Source organism: Ochlerotatus camptorhynchus, unplaced genomic scaffold (assembly GCF_037179485.1).
Source record: "Ochlerotatus camptorhynchus isolate MF236.1 unplaced genomic scaffold, CSIRO-AGI_Acam_v1.1 ptg000244l, whole genome shotgun sequence".
In the NCBI taxonomy this organism is placed as follows: Eukaryota; Metazoa; Arthropoda; class Insecta; order Diptera; family Culicidae; genus Ochlerotatus; species Ochlerotatus camptorhynchus.
This window is the reverse complement of record NW_027040734.1, coordinates 58,143-83,775: the sequence shown is the minus strand read 5'-3', so window position 1 is coordinate 83,775 and position 25,633 is coordinate 58,143. Positions and strand designations below refer to the sequence as shown.

General features: G+C 40.8%; 1 protein-coding gene across 7 annotated transcripts in view; it reads left to right on the top strand.

The window, feature by feature from the left end:
* Pi3K21B (phosphatidylinositol 3-kinase regulatory subunit alpha) overlaps window positions 1-25,633 on the top strand; it is a 121,473-nt gene that overhangs the window by 94,187 nt on the left and 1,653 nt on the right. For 3 of the 7 annotated variants that reach the window (XM_065226072.1, XM_065226076.1, XM_065226075.1), the window contains 7 exons: window positions 5,186-5,278; window positions 5,439-5,486; window positions 5,565-5,674; window positions 5,735-5,869; window positions 5,933-6,659; window positions 6,730-6,937; window positions 16,003-23,378. In XM_065226072.1, coding sequence (XP_065082144.1) covers window positions 5,186-5,278; window positions 5,439-5,486; window positions 5,565-5,674; window positions 5,735-5,869; window positions 5,933-6,659; window positions 6,730-6,937; window positions 16,003-17,608 — 2,927 coding nt within the window. In that variant the 3' untranslated portion in view covers window positions 17,609-23,378. Of the gene's footprint in view, window positions 1-5,185; window positions 5,279-5,438; window positions 5,487-5,564; window positions 5,675-5,734; window positions 5,870-5,932; window positions 6,660-6,729; window positions 6,938-16,002; window positions 24,999-25,633 lie in introns of those variants that run through there. The other 4 variants (XM_065226074.1, XM_065226073.1, XM_065226077.1 and 1 more) reach the window with 2 other exon arrangements.

The following is a 25,633-nucleotide window of genomic DNA, read 5'->3' as shown; positions in this document are numbered from 1 at the left end:
GGAAATTTCCTTTTAATCCTACTCAGAATTCCCTTGGGATTCTACTCAAAACTACCCTGGAATTATAGTTACTAAGGAATCAAAAATAACTCAAAATGACAGGCGATGATGATAAGCAATAGAGATATAATCTTCTTCCTTTTTTCCATGACAAACTGCCTTTGTAATATAGCTCGCTCGGGCCGGTAGAAGGAAACGACCAAATTTTTGGCAAGCTGTTTCACGAAGTAAAGCCGAAGATGATACACGTGTGTTAATGGGATTTTGTTGTTGTCTTTTCTCGATTCCGATCAAGCTATGTCCTCAGTCGTGTAAATTGCAACAAAGCGGGGAAACAAATTATCATTATCCTTCTACAACTCTGATCAAGCTATATTACAGAGAGAGTTTATCATGGTACTAGTAGCAAGCGTTTTGTCTTCATCGTTGGTTGCTTTATGCGTTTGGATTCGCTGCTCCTTACGTTTCACCTGCAAGCTGGAGTTCAACAGAACTAACTTGAAATGAATCCTTAGATTTCGCTTCAAGTTTTCCTAAAAATTCTCCTCTGAAATTATCCCTAGAGTTCCTTGGAAATACCCATGAAAGTCATTCTTTATAGCCCATAAGCTGTAAAAGGTTTAACGATTTGCATTTTTTTTTAAATCTGGGCGCTTGGAAAATATTCAGTGTCCGACGTCTCGAATATTAAATTATTAAATTTTATTTTCGTTCGAGATTCTAGAAAATTTGTCTAAGTCTGATTTTATTAGACCCAGGGTTTCAAAAAATTTTCAAAGTTTAAAATTTTATTCAGCACCCTAAAAAACAATTTAGATTTCAGAAGTTATTATTAATGCTAAATCCACCCCAGAATTCTTAAGTTCAATGAGTAAAATTTGATAACGAGGAAAATAAATTTGGCTGTATTATAAAATGTTTTAAAATTCTTGAGAAGGTTCCTCGACGTACTTCAATATATTGTATTCTATTTTTGAATTTAGCTTCATGCTTGATACAAAATTCCCTGAGAATTCGAGATTTTTTCCATGTAGTAGACACCCGCACTACGAAAATCTAAGGATGATTTTCATAGAATTATGTGAGGAGCATTCCCTGGTAATTCTGAGTAGTATTCCACGAGAATTGTGAGCCTATGAGGATTATTCAAAATAAATTCTGCGGATGATTCAAAAGGAATTCCGAACGAATTTAATTTTGAGGAAATTTTTAAACAAATTCTGACAAGAATGGACGTGATTTAATAGGCATTCTGAAATGCGTTGCTGAATCTGCAGTAGAGCTAACCTTCTAACATCCAGAATAAAGTTGCTTTCAATTGTCACATCAAGAATTGTTGCTAGTAAATTCCTTCCAAAACCCGGCCATTGTGTTTAAAATTCGCTACTCACAATTCAAAACAAATTCGAAACAAATTTCAATGAAAATTCTGATTATATTCTACTAAAACAGTGAGAAAATTTTCAAGGTAGGAGAAATGGATGTAATGCAGAGGCGTCGCGTGCCTCATTTGTTTACCTATACACCAACCACATGTTAGTTTTTGTTTTATGTTTCAATGCTCCATAAATTCGAGGGACATATTCTCCATCACTATATTAATCACTACCTAACGTAACATTTGAAGAACCTATCATCTTATATGAACAAAACTTGCATGGTCCTTTTCGCGCTAACCGAAGTAGGAGGAATTGCAAAACTTAACTAATTCCAGCTGAGCATTGCATTAGGTTCTAAGTAATATTGATCGATTCTCTTCGTCGACTTTCTATTTCATTAATAACTTGAGCACATAACCATTTCTTGTTGTGTTTGTCGTTTTAGATGCTAGATAAAGGCTTCTTTTATCGATCTGTGTGCTGAAAATACTTGGCAATGTATTTACATGGCCGTGGAGATACAAAGAGAATGTTGACGGAGAGAATCTGTCAATGTTACTTAGGACCTAATACAATGTTCAGCTTGAATTCTCGTTTTTATCTTTCGACTGAAGTGTAATAAAGAATATCCGTCAAACACTTCCGATAACATTTTTTGATACAAACAAAATTCATAGTCCCCTGGGTAGCGAACTTGAATTAATTAACATTTTTATTCATCAGAACAACATCAGAATGAACCAGGGGAAGCTCATAAGTTTTGACAGGCGTACCGGCGCAACTATCGGTAATTGAGAGATTCACAACTGACAAGAGAGTGAGAGCCGGCTTTTGCGCTCTCTTTCTTCATTACTCTTTTTGTCTGCAATCAGATATCCAAGTGCACAGCGAGAAATGCACACTTTGGGCACCCATACATCACAAATGTTCTTTTAATTTAAACTCACACATTCAAACCGGTCTGCAAGTATGATAACGTCCAAAGCGTACCAGACTGCTGTTTCCGTGTTGCTCCCGTTTGATGCGTGACTGCTGAAAGCTTGAATTACAACCCCCCCCCCCCCATTCTGTGAGTCACGTGACTCTCTCTCACCGATGAGGTGACAATAGTCACCTCATGTGAGGTGACTCTCCATTTGATTTGCATGGAGAGTCACCTCACACGAGGTGACAATTGTCACCCTACCGGTGACAGAGAGTCACGTGACTCGCAGAATAAGGGGGAACCAGTGGTGCAAACCGCCATGTATTGTGGAAAATGTGTGGTATGTTTCAAGAGGTGATAAGAAGGTCTGTTTGGCTTACATCAGGCATTTGACCATTCACAAACTTGCCACCCGCCACCCAAAAGAGCTCGCTTTTAGGTGCACTGTTTAACGAGTTTTGTCATGGTAGTGATATCAACATGCTTAGAAATCAATGCATTAGGGATTAGGCAGACCATCACAACTGAATTTAACCCTTTTTGTGGTCTGGAGTAAAGAAGTTCAGCTATAATGTGACCATATATATCTTCTATATATATAAAAATGAATTTCTGTCTGTCTGTCTGTCTGACCCGTATAGACTCGGAAACTACTGAACCGATTGGCGTGAAAATTTGTATACAGGGGTTTTTGGGGCCGTGGAAGGTTCTTATGATGGTTCGAGACCCCTCCCCATGCAAATGAAACAGAAATTTCTGCATAACTCGAGAACTAATCAAGCAAATGGAACCAAATTAGGCATGTGGGGGTATAAGGAGATAATCATAGGGGGTAGCCCCTTAGATAATAGGGGGGGGGGGGCAACGTACAATATAGCATGCTTTTTTTTTAAATCGGCGCATAAACTCAAGCTAATATTGAATTCCGAGCAAGACCGGGCACACTCAGCTAGTAATCTATAAAAATCTAAATGCATTTTTTTAATTGTTTACACCTGTGTCGTGCACAGGTTGCTGATGTAATGCCGGCCTAAATGCCCCTAATTTGGGTCCATTCAATAGCGACCAAAAATATACATTAGTACCGTCACAATGACGCGTTAGATTAAAAGGAATTCTGAGCAGAATTACATGGGAATTTGTAGATAATAGCTTCATTCACACGAGAATTTTTAAATTCCCTTAATATTCCAGGTTTTTCAGGTAGCACACCCTACACAACGAAAAGCTGAGGATAATTTCAATAGAATTCTGTTAGGAATATTAAAAGGAATTTCAAGGATCGTTTTCTAGGAGATTCTGAGAAAAGTTAATGGGAATTCTGATGAATTCAAAGGGAGGATAATTTGAAGAAAAAAAACTGATTAGAATTTCAAGGGGAATAACAAAAAAATCCGATGAGGATTCCAAGAAAATTCCCGGGTGACTTTAAATCCAATTCCCTGGTGAATTTCTAGGAACCTATGCCTACTCACGTAGATTATTTTATTTGAGTCAGTATTTTTTACTGGGCTTTTGAATTGCTGAAAAGTTGATACAAATTCAATTGACCATTATCCGTAAGAAATCAACAAATTTTATTTTCTGTCATTAAATGGGATTAACATAACTAAGTCTGTACAAGTTCGGAATAAAATTTCTCATTTTTTTTCTACAGTTCTGCAATTAAAAAAACCAAGTAAAACCTTACTATGTATTACTGGATTAGTGTGTTGGAAATTTTGGAAGAATTTTCAGACGACGTCAGCGGTGAAGTCAAAGATGATTCTGAACAAAATTCCAAGTCAATGTTGTAGTTATTAATATTTTTAATAATACATACAAGCTGTGAATTAGAGCTAACGGTGATTGTCAACTCAGTGAGAGAGAGTTTACAAATCCCTCAAAAATAACCTACGTATTTTTCTCTGACTGTCTTCTCCATAGATTTCAGTGAAATAAATTCTTAAACAAAGTTATTCCCAAGTAATTTTGCAATAAATGCAATAATAATTTCCAAAAAAACGACAATCAAAACGCTTTCTTCTTCTTCCTCGAATCAAAATAAATCAAGAAGTGCAAATGTTAAAACTTTTTGATTGATTATCCTTCTACAAACCATCACATGAATGACCAATTATATTCCTGATGATTACACACTACCGTCCTGCGAATATAATAGTTCTGCAAGCTTTAGTTTCACAAATTCTGAACTGTTCTGAGTAAAATATCACACTGTGTATGTGTACCGTACGGTTTGATGCAATGTTTGACTCTAATCGCTGTTCATAGATTAACAAACAAACAAACAAGAATGGAGACTCTTGGTCCGGATATGCATGTTAGTGACTGGTGCGGAGAGCGTGAACTGTAAATTTTCAAGCAACTTGTCATGTTTGCAGCGAAATACGCTTAACGCGATAGTGTCGTTTGCTTGCTTGAAAATTTAACGTTTCGTTCTCTCTCGCTGATTGTAAATACACTCCATATGAATGGTGGTTAGATGTACAGAACATTGTTTTTTGTATTGGAAATATATTTGTGCTGAGCGAGTTTTCACTGAAAACGATGAAGTATGATTTTCGCTTGCGACTACTTTCGCGGGAAGCACCAATATATTTTCAGCATTTCCATCAAATCGACAAATAGATAGGTATCTGGTCTGTGTGTACCCACATTGATTTTTCTCTCCCTGCTGTTTTGAAGTAAAATGGACTGTTAGTTAAGTTGTAGAAATCGAATCAATTCCAGCAATTCAGGGAGAAAGCAATCAAGGAGCAAGCGAACGCCTTTTCCCTTCTTTGCACCAATCAATAAACATATTACAATTCCAATTTTTCCTCCAAATATTGCCTCTTATATTTGAAAAATAATACCGATTCATTATCGATTATCATTATAGTTAATAAAGTGGATGAATTAAGTAATAAAAACATTAACAAATGTCACACGACCGTACCTGTTTATTTTGTAACTCCTATTATCTGTTTACTTTGTAAGTATTCCACACAAAGAAAAAACATAAGGGGCAATATGAGCAGAGTCGATAATCACTGACTCGTTGCTTTCTTTTCTCTGTATCCCTCTCTCACCCACTCTCCGCGTGTCGCCGGGAAATTGACGCCGCTGGACTACTACTACCACCACAACCACAGGTCGCGACTACATCTGGGGGCTCGGACTGCAAGGACGACAGTGTAGACGTAAGGATGCCTTTTTTCAATAGTTTAAAAAATTTCCGCTATTATCATTACTCACTTTGGATTCGATTCTCCCCTCAGAATGCTGGTCGTGTTTCCACATCAAGTGCTTACCGCTAGCCGTTCACGATATGTGCCAAAGAAATCCCGACGTTTATCCGAAGATGCCGGCCACCTACAGTACCGACAAGGTAAGCGCAACAAATTCGCCTAGTAATCAAAATCGACAATCGGCGGTTCAACCATTGCAGTCAATTAACGAGTGGACGTCAGCGAACGTTTTGGAATGGATGGCTGCGAACAACCTGTACACCTACGCTGACGTGTTCAAAGCGAAAGATATAAAAGGCTGTGATTTATCGAACCTGGATCGTGATAAACTAGGAGTAGGTTTCGAACTGTGATTTCACACTTTGTATAATTACTTCATGTTTCTTTTTCTCCTGCAGCAAATGGGTATTAAAAATGAATTCCATCAGCAAACAATCCTAGCGTCCATAAAGGATTTGCTGACGAGTGCGGAGAAGCCTATCCAAAGCGGTGGAACGAATCGGACCACTAGCGGCGGCATTGTGCTGAAGATGGCCGGTGAAGACAGCGACGCGCCACTCGGCAGCAAGCACTCGCACGACCTAGTAGACCATTCGTTCTTGAAGCTGGTTAAATGTGATAAGTGTCAGCAGTACTTGCGTGGGCTGATACATCAGGGATTGCTATGCAAGCAGTGTAATCTCATTGTCCACCGGCAGTGTTCGGCCACGGGACTTAAGCCGTGTACAGCAGACACTGGCAGTCGGACGACAACGACGACGACGGCGACGACAGCGCCGGTGGCGACGGTCAACCGAATGCAACCGGTGTTTGGTTTGGGCCTGTGCCATCAGTTCAATGTGGCCGAACTGCCGGCCCCGCAAATTGTCATAATACTCTGCAATGAGCTCGAGCAGAAAGCGATGAGTGACAATAACCTAGATCTATACAAACTGTATCGAACGACACCGCCCAACTACGATGAGGTGACCAAACTGCGTGACTCGCTCAACGAGAACCTAATCAACACCGATCTCAGCAGCTACTCGCCCGAATGCGTGGCCACGGTGCTGAAGAAGTTTCTCCGCGAGCTGCCCGATCCGATCATTCCGGTTCTGTTCTACGACAAGTTTGTGGACGCCTCAAGTATGTTTATTGGAATTCGTTTCCCCCTGTACCAATCGGATTGTTTGATTTCTCAACTTTGTCCTTGCAGAGATCATCAGCGACGCGGTGGCGGTGGAACAGCTTCGGTTGCACATCCAGGACCTCCCGGTCTATCACAACATGACGCTCAAGTACATCATGATCCATTTGATACGAATCTGTCGAATGCAGTGCCAGCGGGGGATCAAGGACCAACCGACGATACTGATACAAGTCTGGTGCCATATTCTGTTGCGTCCTCCCTGGGAGAAAATTGTGTATGTATTCCGGTTATTAGTTTCATGTTTTTTTTTGTGTGCCTTTATATCCGCATGGGCTTGCAACGATGACTGATGGAATTACCGAAAGGGATGATCCATTAACCCTTTGTCTGTATCAGGCTATTTTTGCAATCTTGATTATTCATCAAAACGGTTTTTGCATGCTAAAGTCTTCTTGATATACCTGCCTCTTAGTTGAGACATATTTCGAATTTGATTTAATACCCGTTTTGAAGGATTTTCGTAATGAACTTAAGCTTTACTTTAGAGGTACAAACAATGGGTAAGTCACCCTCCTCATTAGAGTTATGAGAGAATTCTGGACGAAAATTTTCAGGCGAATTTTGAATTCGATGAGAATTACTGAGTGACTTATGGATGAAATTCTTAATGAAAGCCTGCCAAAACTCGCCAAGCTTGTTTCTTTTGATGATTATGCTTAAAACCTTCATTTTGTTTTTTTCTTTACCATTCTGGTCTAAAATTAATATTGCTGAAACATTAGAATTAGCCGGCGCCGGTGGTGTAGTGGTAAGCGTGACTGCTTTCTCACCTCAATGGGTCTGGATTCAATTCCAGCCGAGGCCGGTGGAATTTTTCTGAGGCATTAAAATCTCTGGTCACGTCTTCCTTCGGAAGGGAAGTAAAGCCGTTGGTCCCGGCCCATGTGTGTTGAATGGGTGCGATATCCTACGCAGGTGTGGAAGCTGCCTTCCTGCACATTCGATTGCCGTCAATGGATGGCAATCGATGTTCGTTAGATTGCGAAACAAAGACCGACGTTAAATAAAGAAAAGAAGAAAAAAAGAAGAAACATTAGAATGGTGTCATTTTAGAGATTCACATACCACTTAGAGTCTTAGAGTCAGTGCTGCAAAATCTCGACAATAGGATTAACTACCCCATTTCCGGCCTATTACGCACAACCCGCACTTAGTCGTTCTTAATCTAGCGCAGTTTAGCACCAAACAGCATGTTATTATTACTCGTGGCTTCCAAATTTATTTACCTTTCCGTACGTACCGTAAGATTTGATAAAAAGAAACCAATCATTGAGATATTGTCAAAAGTCTAACACTGCTTCTTGACGCCAAACTCGGCCTACGGATTCTAAACTCGGCCTAACGCATTGAAACGCCAATGAATTCGCTTCGGCCTATCGGATGAAGATAAAAATTGATTCGGTCGGAGCGCTTCTTTTGTTTTTGGGAATTATGGGTGCAAACCTTCATACCACGCGTTCTCATTGACTTCGTTCGGTAGCTTATTAACTAAAGTATCGTACCAAACGCATAATTGACTTGTTTACTCTGAAATCAAGGATTTATTTGAAATTTTCTGCTCGATAGGCCCAAAATGGGCGATTAGGCCGAAGTAGTTCTCTACCCTACATGCCGATATTCAAAATTATGCTTTGGTCACTTATTTATATACCTATGATCTTGACTTTTTTACCTAGGGGATGAGTACTTAAGGGGGTTAGATTTTGAAAAGTTCTTTAGTGAGAATGACACTGATGAAGACTGCACATTGTAGTCGAAATACGTATCTGTCATGGATACCAAAATTAATTAAGTGGAATTAAATGGAAGATAACCTTTTTTGCTGTTTTATTTAGCATTCCGCTAACAACCCAATTTCATTACTACACTTATTTGAGCTAACAGTCATCGTCAAGACAAACCATGTCAATTGTCAGCGAGCATTGTCAGAACTTTTGCAGATTTTTAGTAGCTAAATTTGAAACGAATTTATATGACTTGAGCAAAATAATTACATGGAGCCGTTAAAGTGAACAAGCATCTACGTTCTGAACTGCGTGGATAACAATAATGTGATTCATAATGCACGAAATTACACTTTTTGTTACCAGGTGAAAAAAAATGAATGTGGTTTTGACAAAGGTTTTTTTTTTGATCAAGTCTATCAGTGACTATGTGAAAAACAATTTCGTCAATATCGCACAATATTCTGTCAATGACAATGACAAATGTCAGCACTGCTACCCAAAGCGGAAATATTAATATATTAGGCTAATTTTTTGACGTAGGACTACGTCTTTGATTTCTATATGGGAGTACACTTTGTGAAAACCGAAAATGGAACATGTAACAAATTAAGAAAGATTTTGAACTTTAATAACTCAGCTGCCCCTGGTCCAATTTCAATAATTTTATCACTAATCGATCAGAAATATGGCTACGCATCGAATGTTGATTTTTAACAACAAACTAGAGAAAAACTGGTAAATGTCCAGCATTGTCCAAAAGTGTCGAATTAACTAACAAATCCACCAATTACCTACATGCATATGCTGCTTCCCCAGCACAGTCGTCAGAGAGTAGTAAGTAGACCAAACAAGTCGAAGTGGCGTTCGCCTCCGATCCTCGGGCGCGTGCGAATAGGGAGGATGGAATTGCGTAATATTTTGCACACTCATCGCCATACTCAGAACCACACGCTCCCAACGACCACACCACTGTGTGGTGGTGTTCGGTCGTCGAAATTAGTAGCAGCAGTAGCAGTGCTTTCGGCGTGTGGCGTTGAAAATTGTTCTCCAGTAACAACGAAAGGCTGCCTGCAAGCAGCGAGCTGCAGAGCCCACATAAGCAACCATCAAAGGAGGAAGAAGCTGCACCGCTATGCTATGGATCGGAATCAGTAGCTCTTCGTGAGTCGCTGCGGGTCGGTCATCTATGCCAAGCGTGTCACCCTCGCTCCAAACGACATACAGCTCGACAGCCTCATCCGTGTTGAACACCCAGCTCAGAATTACTCAACCATCAATACAAAACGGTCCTTTTCAGGGCCACCAAAAAAAGAGTGTTATTTGGACATTGGTCAAGGTCATCAGTTCCCGCAAGCAGCTAGCTATCAAGGCTCAACCTGGTCTCTATATAAGGTGTGGAATTGTAGGCCCGAATGTATTGGTGAGATTAATCATCGTTCGACCATATTCCAGAACACGCTGGCAGGAACTGTTAAAAATCCATATAGAATTTGAGGGAAGTGGGAATAATTCGCTTTGGGTGTATATTCAGTCCCCAGAAAGCCAATAAAATCAAATTTGTGAGAAAATTAGCTCTCACGAGTTCAATCTCTCGAAGTCCCTCCTTTTTTTTACATATTCTGCATAAACGATACTTTCCGCCCCGCCCCATTCATATAATTCGGAAGGAAATCCTGTGAGGGGTGAATTGAATACACTTTAATACCAAAATACACAAAACATAAAAATTTATAAATAACAAAAAATTCAAAATACACCTTTTAAAGTCGGGTAGATGTATCGATAATACTCAAGTTGACAGTCCCTTGGATTCTCTTCATCAACTTTCTCTTTGAAATAAATACTACAAATTTGATACGCTTACAAATAAAAAACGGAAAGAGTTATGATGATTGATGATTGATCAATTATAAGAACTAAATGTTCACATTTGTTCCGTCCACTAGCGGTCCTACGTCAAACTTCCGTTCGTGCCCCTAGGCACAGACCCTTCTACTTTTTCGAAAATAAAGCTGAAATGTTGCTTAATAAAGGGTGATACGGTCAAAATTTGGTCAATATCAACTTGACGTATTTCTTTCAATTGTGCATTTAAAAAACCTGAACACCCCTCATTTTGAAGGTGTGTGTGTGTAGAATGTTGCTCCTATTTTGATTTTGGAATTCACTCTTCAGTTGTCAAAATGCCGTCCAAGCAAGAAGAGCAGCGTATCAAAATTTTGCTCGCGCATCGCGAAAATCCGAGCTACTCGCACGCAAAGTTGGCAAAATCGCTAAAAGTTGCCAAATCAACCGTTACAAATGTAATTAAAGTGTTTGGGGAACGTTTGTCGACAGCCAGAAAGTCTGGATCGGGGGGAAATCGAAAACCGGAAGCCGCTGAGACGACAAAGAGAGTTGCCGGTAGTTTCAAGCGAAACCCTAACCTCTCTCTCCGAGATGCCGCAAATAAGCTGGGTGTATCGTCTACAACCGTGCATCGAGCCAAAAAACGAGCCGGACTATCGACTTACAAGAAGGTAGTGACTCCAAATCGCGATGATAAACAAAATACGACGGCCAAAGCGCGATCCCGGAGGCTGTACACGACGATGCTGACGAAGTTTGACTGCGTGGTAATGGACGACGAAACCTACGTCAAAGCCGACTACAAGCAGCTTCCGGGACAGGAGTTTTAAACGGCAAAAGGAAGGGGAAAGGTAGCAGATGTTTTCAAGCACATGAAACTGTCAAAGTTCGCAAAGAAATATCTGGTTTGGCAAGCCATCTGTACCTGTGGCTTGAAAAGCAGCATTTTCATAGCTTCCGGGACTGTCAACCAAGAAATTTACGTGAAAGAGTGTTTGAATAAACGTCTGCTGCCTTTCCTGAAGAAACACGGTTGTTCCGTACTGTTTTGGCCAGATTTGGCATCTTGCCATTACGGTAAAAAGGCCATGGAGTGGTACGCCGCCAACAACGTGCAGGTGGTTCCCAAGGACAAGAACCCTCCCAACACGCCAGAGCTCCGCCCAATTGAGAAATACTGGGCTATTGTCAAGCGGAACCTAAAGAAGACCAAAAAAACTGCTAAGGGCGAGCAGCAGTTCAAGGCAAACTGGCTTTCTGCGGCGAAGAAGGTGGACAAGGTGGCTGTACAAAATCTGATGGCAGGGGTCAAGCGTAAGGCCCGGCAATTCGGATTTGGAAAAGCGGAAGCCTAACTGAATATTTTTCCTGAATTTTATACTAATTGAACTTGAAAAAGAAATTTAATTTGATTTTTTAAATAAACGATTTCACCGATTTACACGCGTTTTCCCTTGACCAAATTTTGACCGTATCACCCTTTAGCATACTGGAAACGCGAAGTGATTGCATTTATTCTAATGCTCTGAAAAAAAAAAATAACAGAAAATACCCTTTTTTACGCTCAGCCAAAGGAACGTATAATTCCATAAGAACCGCTTATGAAATTTAGACAAAAGGATTTCTTATGGAAATCATAAGTTTGGCTTATGCAACAAAATTCATACGTTAGCTTATTAAACTTAAAAAAGTTGGAAGGGTTGTATACTAGATACGACCGCAGGGTTGGCGTTGGATAACGTCTGTTATGTGTTGTACTTAATTGTGTATATTATATTTTTGCGAAAGTTTGATGGCCCTGAAAAGGGCCGTTTTGTTGGGCTGATGTTGTTGGGTTTACTCTACTCTGTCGCCCTGGAGGAGCTTTGGAATAATGTTGGTAGTTCGAAGACAGACAGCATCTCCCCTTCCAGCGTTCCCACACCCCAGTATAGTCCCCAAATTTAAGTGTAACTAGAATATCACTCTGGAAAGAAATTGTCTTCAAAACTAACTCTTTGTCGAATTATTGGTGGCCCTGAAAAGGGCCGTTTTGGTTGTGGTTTTGGAATGATAGACTGATTATGATTATGTTTGAAAAATTTCAGTTTTTGCTCCGATCAACAACCATACGGGGCAATATGAGCACCCCAGTAAAAGTTAAGGTTTTGACAGGTTTTCACTAGAAAATAACATGCAGGAATCAAGTGAAATAGATACATAAGTTCTTTTAGCAACAGTTACGTGTATTGCTCGCTGAAGAACCAGCGAATCAGTAAAATGTAATATAGTGAATGCGATGCTTGTTTTCTTGACTGCATATCTTATAATATTCTAGAGATTTTGAGCTAATGTTACATTTCCATTATTATCTTAGACATGTAATTGAATTTTGATACAGTTTTCATGGAGATGCATATTAGAAGCATTTTCAACAAGTTTGTAAAAAAAAATAGATTGAGTTAATAGGTATTATGCCCAAACGAACGGTGGCCCATCTCGCCCCGTATGGTCTTCTTGCCCCCATCGCCTCTATTGGACTGAATTCGGAAACGCTCATGTCCAACCGGTTTTCGTTTTGGGCTGGAAATTCTCTAAAGCAACATATTTAAAAAATCTGAGAAAATCCGGAACATAATTAAAAATTCTTGAAATAAACGTAATAACATATAAGTGAATTATATCGGGGTAAGTATCTGGCAAGACGATTGAAAATCTGGAAAATCAAATAAATCAGGAATACTGGCAACGCTGTCTCGTTTCATGCCCGTAGAGACAACCGACACTCATCCCATTTTGGTGATGGAGTATCTGGCCGCTGAAGTTCTCGAGTTGGCAGGAAATGCCGCCCGTGACAACAAGAAAACCCGAATTATCCCACGTCACCTGCAGTTGGCCATCCGCAACGACGAAGAGCTGAACAAACTTCTTTCCGGAGTGACCATCGCTCAGGGTGGTGTCCTGCCAAACATCCAGGCCGTCCTGTTGCCCAAGAAGACCGAAAAGGAGGCCTAAATTCGATCGAAGTTTCCACCCTTTAACAAAATCCGTCCTTTTCAGGACGACCAATTTGATGGTAAAGAGTTTCGTTTTCAAAACAGTTTCCTTCGTGGTGCGCAAGGAGTGATAAAATGAATCCATTTAAAACATGGTTGAATCTTTCTGTCATGCTCTCCCTAGTTAATTGATATCCTCATCGAGTAGGTTCGATGATGGTTGATTAGTGTAGGCGTGTCTTGAATTCCAAGTGCAGTGCAGTGTTATTATTCCATCCATATCTAAAATTAAACTATCGACTAAATTTTCAATAGCGCCCTAAAATATCCATCAGTACTGTGTGACTTACCTCGTTGAGAGATGGTCCGAAAGTCTGGGAGTTGTCCGTGCGTGTTCATTGAAGCGTTGCCATCGAGCTCGCCGTATAACGGCATTGAACTGTAACGGCGCTGACATCGACGAGCTGGACGCACGGCTTGCTGACTAGTTAAGCGTCAAGTTAAGACCCGCTTACACTAGCTCTAACATATGCCACACAAGTACCGTCCCAACGACGCGTTCATATAGATAAGAATGGTAAATAGCAGATTTTTAGCGATGGGCCCAATCTTAGATCTATTTCCCCTACCTTGCAGAGCTGCGGTGGCCCTGGACTTATGGTCTAAATGGATGCAGCGGAATGAAATTCAATATTTTGATTGCCGAAGCATACACTCAAAAAATTTACCAAATAGGTATCTAATGGATGAAAACCATGTGAATTTCACATAGCTAAAAATCCCACCACAATATCACATGAATATCATGAGGCCGATGAAAGTCATATGAAAAAAGTGTCGGAAAGGCATTAGAAAATTAATCGTTAAACTCTTTCTTGATAATGTTGTGGCCCTTTTTCCAACGCGCTCGGCGTAGTTGCCCTTGCGGAGCATGCGGTGAATACGACCGACTGAGAACTGCAGCAGCTGGGCATTCCATGACGGTGGCCCAGTATACCGGAGCACTGGCACCAACGCACTCGGCGTAGTTGCCCTTTCGCCCCCAGGCTCTGCTGCCGTTGCTCTGCTTCCGCTGCTCTGGTACTGCTGCTCTGCTGCTCTGCTGCTGGGTCGACGATCGGATAGACAATGATGGAACGGGCGACCTTGTTGGACGCTTATATAGTAGAACAGAAAATATCAGAGGTGTCAGATACTCGCATCTGATGTCTCGGTTGGAGAAAGTATAAGAATATAAAAAAATCAATCGATTTTCACCATTTTTAGACAATGGTTTACTTTTAATCATTTTTCAATAGTTTACAGAATGAAATCAATATTTTTGAAACATTCAGCAAATTGCTAGAAATATTTCCAATCGATTGATGCCATTATCTCGTAAATCTATCGAGAGACGGTTGAGTTATTATGGTTCAAAATCTTTTAATTTTTCGTAACGCATCCAAAATGACTGTTTTCAATTTTGTACCCCCGTATGTTGCCGAAAGACGTTATCCAACGTCAAAAGTAATAGACCGGAATCGAATTCTGAGTGTTCAGATTATATGACTCAGTGATTTGTTCTCACGTCTATCAACGCTTGGGAATTAGAATAGGTGTAAAGTTGTATAAGAACCACTCGTAGTACCCCAAGTATTACGATAATCATTCATGGGTCGTACTTATGAAAGGCATAACTTATGCCTATATAAAATTCATAAGTATCTTATGAAATCAAAATTGTCCAGGTTCATAAGTCATATCTTATGGAATTCTTAAGATTGTTTTGCCTCAGTGTAGAGATTTCAACAGGTGTCTCCCCTTAATTCCTTTTAAATTCTCCTCAAAATTCCATAGGTATTATCATCAACATTCTGTGAAAAATTCTTTATTTTGTATTTACGGGAAACCTTGGTATGTCAATGAAAAGTCTTCCTTAATAGGGAATAACTAACGTGCACATTAACTGATAAAATAGAACTTATTACTTAGCTAAAATACTCGCGACATTCTACTGATGAGTTAAAACGGAAGTCATTCCCAAGTAACAATTCATGCTGAACTGTAAGAACAGAAGCTGACTATTGACTGATTTAAGGTGTACAATGCTGATTAACACCAGGCTGAATATATAGTGGATTAGCAGTGCATGAAGTGAATTGTATCCCCATAATTCAACCACAATAATTTAGCTGATCTAATCTAAATATGTATGCCCCTGAGAGGTCTCTTCGTCAACGCGACTTTCTGTTTTTGGAACCACGGAGCCGGAATTATACACAACACGAGCAATCAGCCGGCAATTCAACAACTTTTTTTATATGTTCGACTTCAATGTATCAGCTGACGTGTTTCTTCATCGGCTACTTGGCCATTTCCGTACCGTTGACCGTAACTATTTAGTTTAAGTTTTATTCATTTAGACAATAATTGTCAGTTGAATTTTTCAATAAACAATAAACAATCTGCCGCGCAACGGTAAATGCTTCAAACGATTTTGATAGCAAAGATTACAACCTCAGAAGAAAGGTTTGTGTATTTGCTCATTTTTCTATGCAGTACTTCCACGCTTCGCTTTTTGTAACATCGATAACTTCCGAATCAACGAGAGTACACCGGAGCTCCAAGCACTTCCCGAGGGGGTCATTGTTATAATCTCAAACATCTATATTAAATTCTCTTTTTTTTTCTCGAAAATATCAACGAAGACCCCATTCTAATCTCAATCCCACATCTTCTCTGTTTTCCAGTCAAATCGTGTACAACACGGAAAACCACCTGCGGATAATGGAACTGCTACTGTACAAGGTCGACTGGAACGAGATGCTACCTGAGTTTGCATCCGCGCCGGCAGTGCCCCCACGGAAAATTTCCCGTAGTACGGCCTCTCTGCAACAGCAACAACAACAACAGCAGCAGCAGACCTTACTGCAGCAAACCCCCGGTACTTCGTCCAGTGGTTATTCGTCATCCAGCGGTAGCGGAATGGGCAGCATGAGGAAACCAAACATCACGTCTCCGGCAGCTGTGATACAATCGCCCCTGATTGGAGGGACGATCTACAATAATACCGGTAGCAGTAGTAGTAGTGGAGGCAGTGGCAGCGGCTCCACCAGCGGTGATAATCGGGGGACGGCCATGTTCCGAATGGTCGGCGATGTCGACACGCCAGCCGATCTTAGGGCGGCCGAGTGGTACTGGGGCAAGATCACTCGGGACGAGGTCAAGGAAAAGATGACCGATGCACAGGACGGTTCGTTCTTGGTGCGGGACGCCACCAGCGGAGGTGGCGAATATACGCTCACGCTGAAGAAGGACGGTACGGATCGCGTCATCAAAATCTTCCACTCGATGGGCAAATATGGCTTCACGAAAGATTGCAGCCACAACAGTGTGGTGGACTTGATCAATTTTTACCGCAATGTCTCACTGAAGGAGTACAACACGATTCTGGACATCAAGTTAACGTTCCCGATCTCGCGATTTGAAGACGACAACTACATCTGCAGCGCAGGGGACGACACTCCCCGGTTAGCGCAGAAGTTTATCGAAACGGCTCAGCTGTTGAACGAGAAGCTACAGGACCGGGTAAAACTGACGGATGAGTACACTACGGCCAAGAATCAAGTCGATTTGAAGAAGCAAGCCCAGGAAGCGTTTATCGAAGCGGAAAGACTTTTCCAAGAGCAGCTAACGATACAGGCCAAGTTTGTGAACGAGGCACAGCCTCACGAGAAGCAAGGCATCAATACCAACAACAAGTTGATACGGGACCGGATGCAGGAGTTGAACCAGTGCAAAGATCAACTCCAGGAAGATATGGATAAGGAGAAAACTCGAATCTGGATGCTGGAGCGAGAAATCAACAAGCTCAATCCGATAATCATGTCCCTGAGCAAAGAAAAGCTTGGCTACGTGGAGGAACTGAAACGGCAGGGTGTCAGCGAGGGTCAAATCAAACAAATGGAAACGGATGGCTACTTTTCTCACAGTCACGGCAGCCAGGAAATGCCTCACAATGACGAGAGCTCCTGGCTGAAGCCGCACTTCAATCGGACGGAAGCCGAGAGGGAGCTGGCACCCAAGCCAAACGGTACGTTCGTGATACGATCCGGCAGCGGGGGCCACTATGCCCTGTCCATCAAGTGCAACGATACGGTCAATCACTGTATCATCCAGCAAACGGAACGGGGCTTTGGATTTGCGGAACCGTACAACATTTACGATTCGCTCAAGTCGTTGGTACTGCACTACGCTACCAACTCACTGGAGGAGCACAACGATACCCTGCAGACGACACTCAAGTATCCGCTGGATGCCACCAGCAGCGGCAGCAAGCAGCAATCATCCACCTAGGCAATCCCACCCAGCAGCTCTGTTGGGAGGCGTTAGTTTTCATTCAGTGTCCAATGTTTTCTCAAATGCTGTCGCTTAATTAGGAAGAAAAGGTAGGAAACGTTTTAATTTGTCCCCGGAGTGGTGCTGCGCCGTGGCAGGGAAAGACAAACAAATGGTAAGCGCACTTGTCTTTTTTAAATAGATATTTATTCCACGTGTTGGGTATCGTCGTCTGTTACCGCCATCTTTTACTAGCTAGGAAGTGTTACGAAATATAAAAGTGTTGATTGGAAAAATATTCCGCAAGCAAATCAGGTAGCAAATTGTTGAAAATGACACAAACTAACGCATCAAGGCAGGTTTCTTCCTAGAACCAGAATGGTTAGTAATTCTTCCAGGATAGTCCTAAACCCCTCCCCCCTTATCACCCCCCCAACATACACGTAGTCGCCGCACTCCCCCACCCAAATCGAAACAAAAAGTGATTAAATGAAACAGGCGCGGTGTGTGTAGGTTAGGAAGGCAATTGAGCTGCTGTAGGTGAGATCGGTTACGGTAAGACACGGTGCCACAAATCTGATGCTACTGCTGCTGACGTCAGGGTTCTTCAATCTAAGTTTGGCATACCCCCCTTCCCCATGTGGCGGAAATTGTTCCGTTATGAAAAGCAATCTGCTAAACCACCCTGTCACTCTTTTGGTTTTTAATATATTACAACTATTGTTTAGTGACTGTGTACATATCAAACGTAGAGTCGAGAGAGGTTACGCGTGCGCGTGTTTGTTCGCTTATTCGTTTGACATGCTGGACGAATAAGGGGAACTTCCGAGGTCCGGATCACTCAGATCCCTTATGTTAAGGGACGGGAACGTCCGGGCGGGTAGTATTCTAAAATGAACGTTGCTTTTCATGTGTTTTTGAAAACTAAAAAAAAAAACTAATATTGCTCAACTCCTTCAAGAAGGAGGTTGACGAGGGAGGTGCAAAACATTCCACTGTATAATCTAGAAAGAGTAAGTATATGTAGGAGACCTTGATTTCTTTATTGGTTGAACTGTGAGCAACAGGCGGCTATCCATAAAGTATCCCTCACCCAATCGGCGTCCCCAAAATTGGCTCTCAGCTCAGTCGATATTTTCCTGCAATCAGGAACTACACAAGCACTGGCTGTTGGGGTCTTGAATTTTAATCCATTCGGGTGAGAGGGACTCTATACCAAAACCATCGCCTGCATGACATCTGGCTCGTCGGAAGAGCTGGAGGAAGAGCATGTGAGCGAGAGGCTGATGGTATTGGCGGAGTGTGTGTCAGCACCTGCTTGAAAAGCTGTGCTATTTTCATCATGTCAGCGCGAGCTTCTGTACAGTTCGTGAGGAATTATGCCGTTGTATCGGTTAGAGACTCTTAATGTCCCGTAATAGGCCCTTATTACTCGTGTCAAATATAGAGTCAGTTCAAGCTGGTGGAACTTTGACTGAAGGAACACCAGTACAAGCAACTCTGAGTAGCTCGGATGGGTTGAATGAACGCTCGCAAGTTGTTGCAATCTGTTTCGAGATGAGCAAAGCTATTGAGCTCAGATAAATTCGTTCTTTCATATCGACAGCCAGAGTTGCGACCTATCACAATCACGATCGTCAAACAGCTGATGGTAGTAATGCTTGCTATCGTTGTTCTTGTCGAAGAACTCTCCATGACCATCCATCAAGTTGACGAAAGAAGTAAAAAGCAACTGGTGAATGTCGTCTTCGGTGGTGATCCATCACCGATCTGGTCATTCCCGACAATTCTGTGCTCGTTTTGAACCAGTTGCTGCTTTGCTTGCTTATGTGAGTGTGTTGATGAGTGAGCCCAACAGCTTCATTTTCAATAGGCATTCATTTTCTTCTGTCTTTTCGCTTTTTCTCATCATCGTACTGCAGAAGTCTTCACTGTTTTCGTTGTTCTTTTCATCATCAGCATCGAAGCGAGTGTTACGTTCTGCCTGTGAGCAGCAACCATTATTGGTGATTGTTGTTTGCCATGGCTCTACCTCTCACTGCGTGGCAAAACGTTCTGTCAGCGATAGTCGGTTGATGCGTTGACGAGTGTCGCATGAGTGTCATGATATTTTGCATTTGATCAAAGTTTATTCACGAAAGCTATTAATTTAATCGCATAGAGGGCCTTTTCCCCTACACGGCGTTTCCGGTGGTTTGCTTTAGATAATTTTCATTTTCGGGAAATCACTCCACCCCACCTATTCTGCGAGTAGTGTGATTCTTTGTCAATAGTGAACAGACAAGTCACGTCGTGTGAGATGACACTCCGTGCAAATGCACAATTGAGAGTCACCTCATTAGCGACAGAGGGTCACATGACTAGAATAGGGGGGAGACTGTCGAATTTAATTATTACTTTACTTAATTACATTACAGTTGTGTTCAAATGGCTGTAGAAAAAAGGCCCTTTTGGAGTTTCTAAATTGTCGATCTAAAACAGCAGAAAAATCCTCAAACAAGGGCTCTAATACACTCTTGTCAGAACCTTCCCAGGAAGCTCAAAACTACACTGACAAAAGTTGCCATTGAGAACGCACATGATATTTTTCCAATAAAAAAAATAATGATTTTTATCTGAAATGGACATAAAATTTATATGATCACGTGAAATCTATGTGATGAATCATTGGGTTCATGTGCTTTTATGGTGAGATTCCCAATAATGAGATCATATGAAAATTATGTGAAATTCTGATTTCCATTGAAAATTGTGAGTGCAGAGTCTGGGTGGGAATACTCCGTTTGACATAATGCCCACGGGACATAACTGCCATTTGGCATAAACTTGAAATAAATGCATTTTATTGCTTTTATCGAACATGAATATGTGTTCTTAAATATTAACGGCTCTTTTAACATGAGGTACTTACCGAAGAACTATTTATCGGTATAAGTTTTCCATATTTATGCCAAATGTGCATTATACCAAATCTAGTTGGGAAGGCTCACAGTAGTTACCGAAGGTCTCCAAAGATCTGATAGGCGATTTGAAAGGATTTCAAGTTTGGGACCTCCCCTATAAAATTAATTGGTGGCTTAGAAACATCCAGAGAGTCAGGAAACTGACTACAAGGGTCGATTTCTTCACCTGCGTATTTAATCAACTTAAGCGCAGGCTAGGAAACCAGCCCTTAGTATCTGCTCCAAATGATGTTACGAACTCATTTGGGAGGTCTTTTCAGATGTGTGTGGAAGTTCTTCTATAAAAGAAAACTCCGGCAACTCTTTTTAATAAAAATAGTAGCCTAATTACTTTGGAATGGTTCAATACAAGGACTTAACGATTTAGTTATGCGAGAGCTCGTGAAGAAAGGTGCCTTAGACAGCCTCTTTTCCTTTTAAAGACCCTAGAACATCCTCAGTAAGATCCATTCCCTTCTGATACTATTTGGCTTCGGAAAGACTTTTTGAACTAGACCATCTCCAAAGATATCTAACATTTGAAAGATGTATCTAGAACCACTGAAAAAGATCCTAGGGTCCTTACCTAGAATGTCATACGTGGGCTGGTTAGTCTCTGAAGCCTCCGGAAGCGAACGTCCCCTACTTACAGAGTTTTGAATGGGGTGGGGGGGCTTCAGAAGGAATTTCCCTTTGCTACAGAGTTTAGGATGGAGCCTCAGAATAGAGCTACCCTAATTACAGAGTTTGGAATATGGTGGGAGTTGCAAACTCATTCCGCAGACTTTCTCTTCGAGATTCAATATCGCTCCACCCATTCTCCCTGGGATATAAACCTTGGTTCAAAAACTTTTGTCCAACCCTAAATGTCCACCAGCAGCAGCAGCAGCAACAACAGCAGCAGGTTGTGGTTATTGTGCCACGACAAAAACCGGCCGCGAATCGAGCTCCGAAAAACGCGAACGATGTTTAGAGGGAACATTTCAAGGTTAGGTTCTTTGAGGAACGCAACTGATGAAGCTAAACTTCCAGTATAATATAGGGGAGGAAATTTTTGCTAGGTTTGAGCGATGGACAATGGAAACGAGTTGACCCGGTGGTCGTGCGTATCTGTTTACAGGGAAGAAGACAAATAAGGACAAAGGGAACAGGATTGATTGGTTAGGAGAACGGCCTCCCCAAAGCACAACAGACACAGATAGAGACAGGCAGGGCAGGAGTCACACCCCTTACCTTCAGACAGATTTAGAAACAAACAGGTCCCAGTTTGACAAGAGAAAGAGAGACGATGCGTCTCGGTGAGAATAAGCAAAGATCTTACGTCTTTTTTATTAGTTTTTGTGGACAGTTCTCGATTATAAAAATGCATGTTTGCAATTTGTATAAATTTATATAATTATTATCTATTGTTTAAGGAATGTGGAATGAATGGTCGTGTGAATGGGTCGGATCGGAGTGGAAGCGGTTGTTGTGCGGGAACGTCTCTGAGAGAGTTTGAGTTTTGTTTGATAGTTTTTCGTTTTTAAAAATTGCGTACCAAGTTAAGGCAGGAAATATACCCCTTTTTTCTTCGTGTGCAGAAGCCGTGCGGCAAAGGATTTGGTTCTCTGCCCACGAGCGCTATATCTACACCCATTATACATACAACATTATAGGAGATATACAAAAAAGGAACAAGCATTACTACGTAGGAGTTATATCAATTGATTTAATCATTTTAAACTGTGTTAATAATTGTAATTTGAAAGAAAGGAAAGAAACAACTCTAAACAAAAAACAACAAAACAAAAGGAAAGTCCTGTGAAAACAATGATGAAAACATCGTAAAATCAAAAAAAACATAAATGTGAAGAAACACACAAATAAGCCCGAAAGCCAGACGGAGAGAGCAAAAAAATTAATATATTTCTGGAAAGAGACTAAGCGAATGTGAAAAACAAAGTAAATTAGTAATCAAAAAACAAAAGAGTTTTAATTTTAAAAATTACTTATAACAATAAAGATATAAAAAAACTATATTAAAACAGCAACAACCGTAGATGAGAGAAAAACCCTACGAGAGGAAGAAAAACAACAAAAAAATGTTTGTAAACATGTAAGTTAATAGGAATACAAATAACAAATTGGAAGAGTTACACTGCAGAGAGCAGGAAAGGAAAGCGCGAAAACAAAACAAACAAGAAAACAAAGTGGTACGGAACGGAAGGGAAGTTTGAAACGCAACACAATTGCAGATATATATTCTTTTCTTGGTGTATGTGTGGTCAGGAATAGAGATCGAAAGTAAAACTGACGAACGAGAAAGAAACGAACACAGGCTAAGGCAAACCGTCGTGGTCCACATTTTCATCGTACTTTTAGTAGAGAAGACATTTGAAATTAACCGAATTTGTTGTAGTGAGCAATCAATTGGAAATCAGAAACTAGCCGCAGCAGAAAATTAGGAAACGAAAAACAAAAATCACCATCGCCGTCATCACGGGAAGCAGGCATAGGTACACTAAAAGCAATTTGTTCGTGGTGCAATCGGAATTCCCACCTGAAGCAGTTGAAGAAGCATGAGTGGAAAATCACTAGAAAAAAAACCCCCTTCAACAAACCACCAAGTCAACCAACGAACAACATTTTCTCACTGGAAAATTAACATCCGTGCCGGTTCAAACAAAACTGGAATGCATCCAAAAGGAAAGGTAGCAATTTTTGGTCGTTGAATCCTCTTCGTTCTCTCAAGGTAAACACTCGTATTTCTGTTTTCGTTCGAACCGTTTTTTTCCATACAAATAAGAAAAAATGTATGCAAAATACGATTCGAACGAAAACAATAATATCTCGATTGCTTTTTTGAAGTGACGTATCAGCTTTTGTAAACAATGCATTTGTTCGTCGGTTTGGCGTAACTGGTAGCTCGTCCACGCATACTAACAACAACTATCAGGTAGGGGAAAATTTCCCCTATCTGATGGTAGTGTTAGCATGCGTGGGCGAACTATCAGCTACGACAAACTGACGATCAAATGCATTGTTTAAAAAGCTGATACGTCCCTTCGAAAAAGTAATCGAGATATGGGTGAAAATTAGATTTTGTTTTACAATTGAGGAAAACTCTCACAGTTGAATAACATTTGGATATTTCTGTCGTATCGTTCGTCACGGTTCACTATCCTGATTTTGATGTCTGTGTAAGGGAAATTTTCTCAGTCAGCCGGCACTACTAATTAAATAAATACAATGTTACCCATAAATGCATACATGAGTAAAATATTTTCGTTTGTGAGTCATAGTTACTCATATATCGTAATCGCTATCTAGGAACAACTTCTAAACGTTAAGTTCACAAATATCAGCTTCTACGACACGTGCAACATTCAAATTGTTACTCCACGTTTGCTGCACTGCAGCATAGGGTAGAGCGCTACTTCGTCGTAATCGCCCATTTCCGTTCTATCGATCAGAAAAGATCAATAATATCAATGATTTCAACGTGCACAAATCAATTATAGGTTTGTTCCGATGCGCTAGATCATTAGCTACAACATAAATCCTGTTAGAGCGCATTGCATGAATATTTACGCTCATTGTTCTCAAAACAAAAGAAGCGCTCCTAGCGAATCCCCTTTTTCTACGTTTATCCGTAGGACGAAGAAAATCTAATGGCGTTTCAATGCGTTAGGACGGAATTGAAACTCGTAGAACGAATTTAGAATCAAGAAGCAGTGTTAGATTTTAGACAATATCTCAACAATTTGTGACTCGTTATCAAATCCAACGGTACGTATGGAAAGGTGAATAAATTTGCAAGTCATATTTGACAGAAATATTACATTTTTTGTTTAAACTCGTTCAGCAAAGAGAGGTAAGGCGCGGGTTGTGCTTAGTAGGACGGAAATTAGATCAAAAACCCTACATGAAGTAACAATTTCAGGTGAAATTGGGCACCGATTTCCGAGATTTGTGTAATTGAAAATTCGAAGAGGAAGTGCATGTACAGCCTACGTAGCGGTCATTTGTAGACTCTAGAAGGAATCACTATAAATGGCTAAACGAATTACTCATTTAATGAGGAGTCTAATTTTTCCTCGAAAATGTACACTTAATAGTCATTTATAGATAATTTTGCGGGTAATTATCCGCGGGAAATGTTCTGCTCTAGAATTGTTCTGTAGTGTGCCATGGATGCACTTTAAAAGGGCATACGTCCACCGTAGTTGTTGGGAACGAAACTATTGCTTACGTTCAGAATCATAAGAGCCTAACTAGAGATGTGCAATCTGATCCGGATCGGTATGGAGAGTGAATGATTCATGGCTCATTTTTTACAAGAACCGGATGATCGGTTCACTAGAGCTCAACAAACTTTTTCTCCGAGTGCTTAGGGGAAAGTGGGGCAGTTTGGCAACCTTAAGAAAATCATCACTAATCATATAAAATTCAGTGGAATATTCGAATGATGTTCAAACAAATGGATAGTTTCAAGCCCTATTTACATTATGAATACAAATTGAATATTGAACATAGGGTCAGGTGGGGCAAGTGTGCCACGTTAAGAAAATCTTTCAATAAACATAGGTTAATCTAACTTTTTTTTTAAACAAATGATGTACATAGAATCTTAAACATCCTCTACTTAAACCTGTTGTATCTGAAACTGAATATGTAAACGTTAAATATTTTTTCTTAATTGTTTTCATATGCCTTATCAACAAAGGCTAAAAAACAGTGTGGGGCAAAAGTGCCACCCCCATGGGGCAAGACGGCCATATAACTCAATAACAAGAAAATCATCAAAATTTCGCAATCAAACGGTTCATATTCCCGAAGCGCTAGAACTTTTGTATTCTTGGTTTGAACCTGTAAACCGGAATGCCTGTTAATTTGCTGATAAAAATGATACATTAATTTATACAACTTACGGTCAAAGCAGAGGTTTCGTCTACGTTGTAGATTCTGCTGGGTGCAAACTTGCCGGAACTTGTAACGTGGTCAAGGAGATCAAAAACTTTGTCCACAGCAACCCGGTTAAATCCTTGCGCACGAGCAGCAGATGTTGCTTCGGGTACTCTAAGCGTCAGTTCAGGGTGACGACGTCGGAAAGCACGTAGCC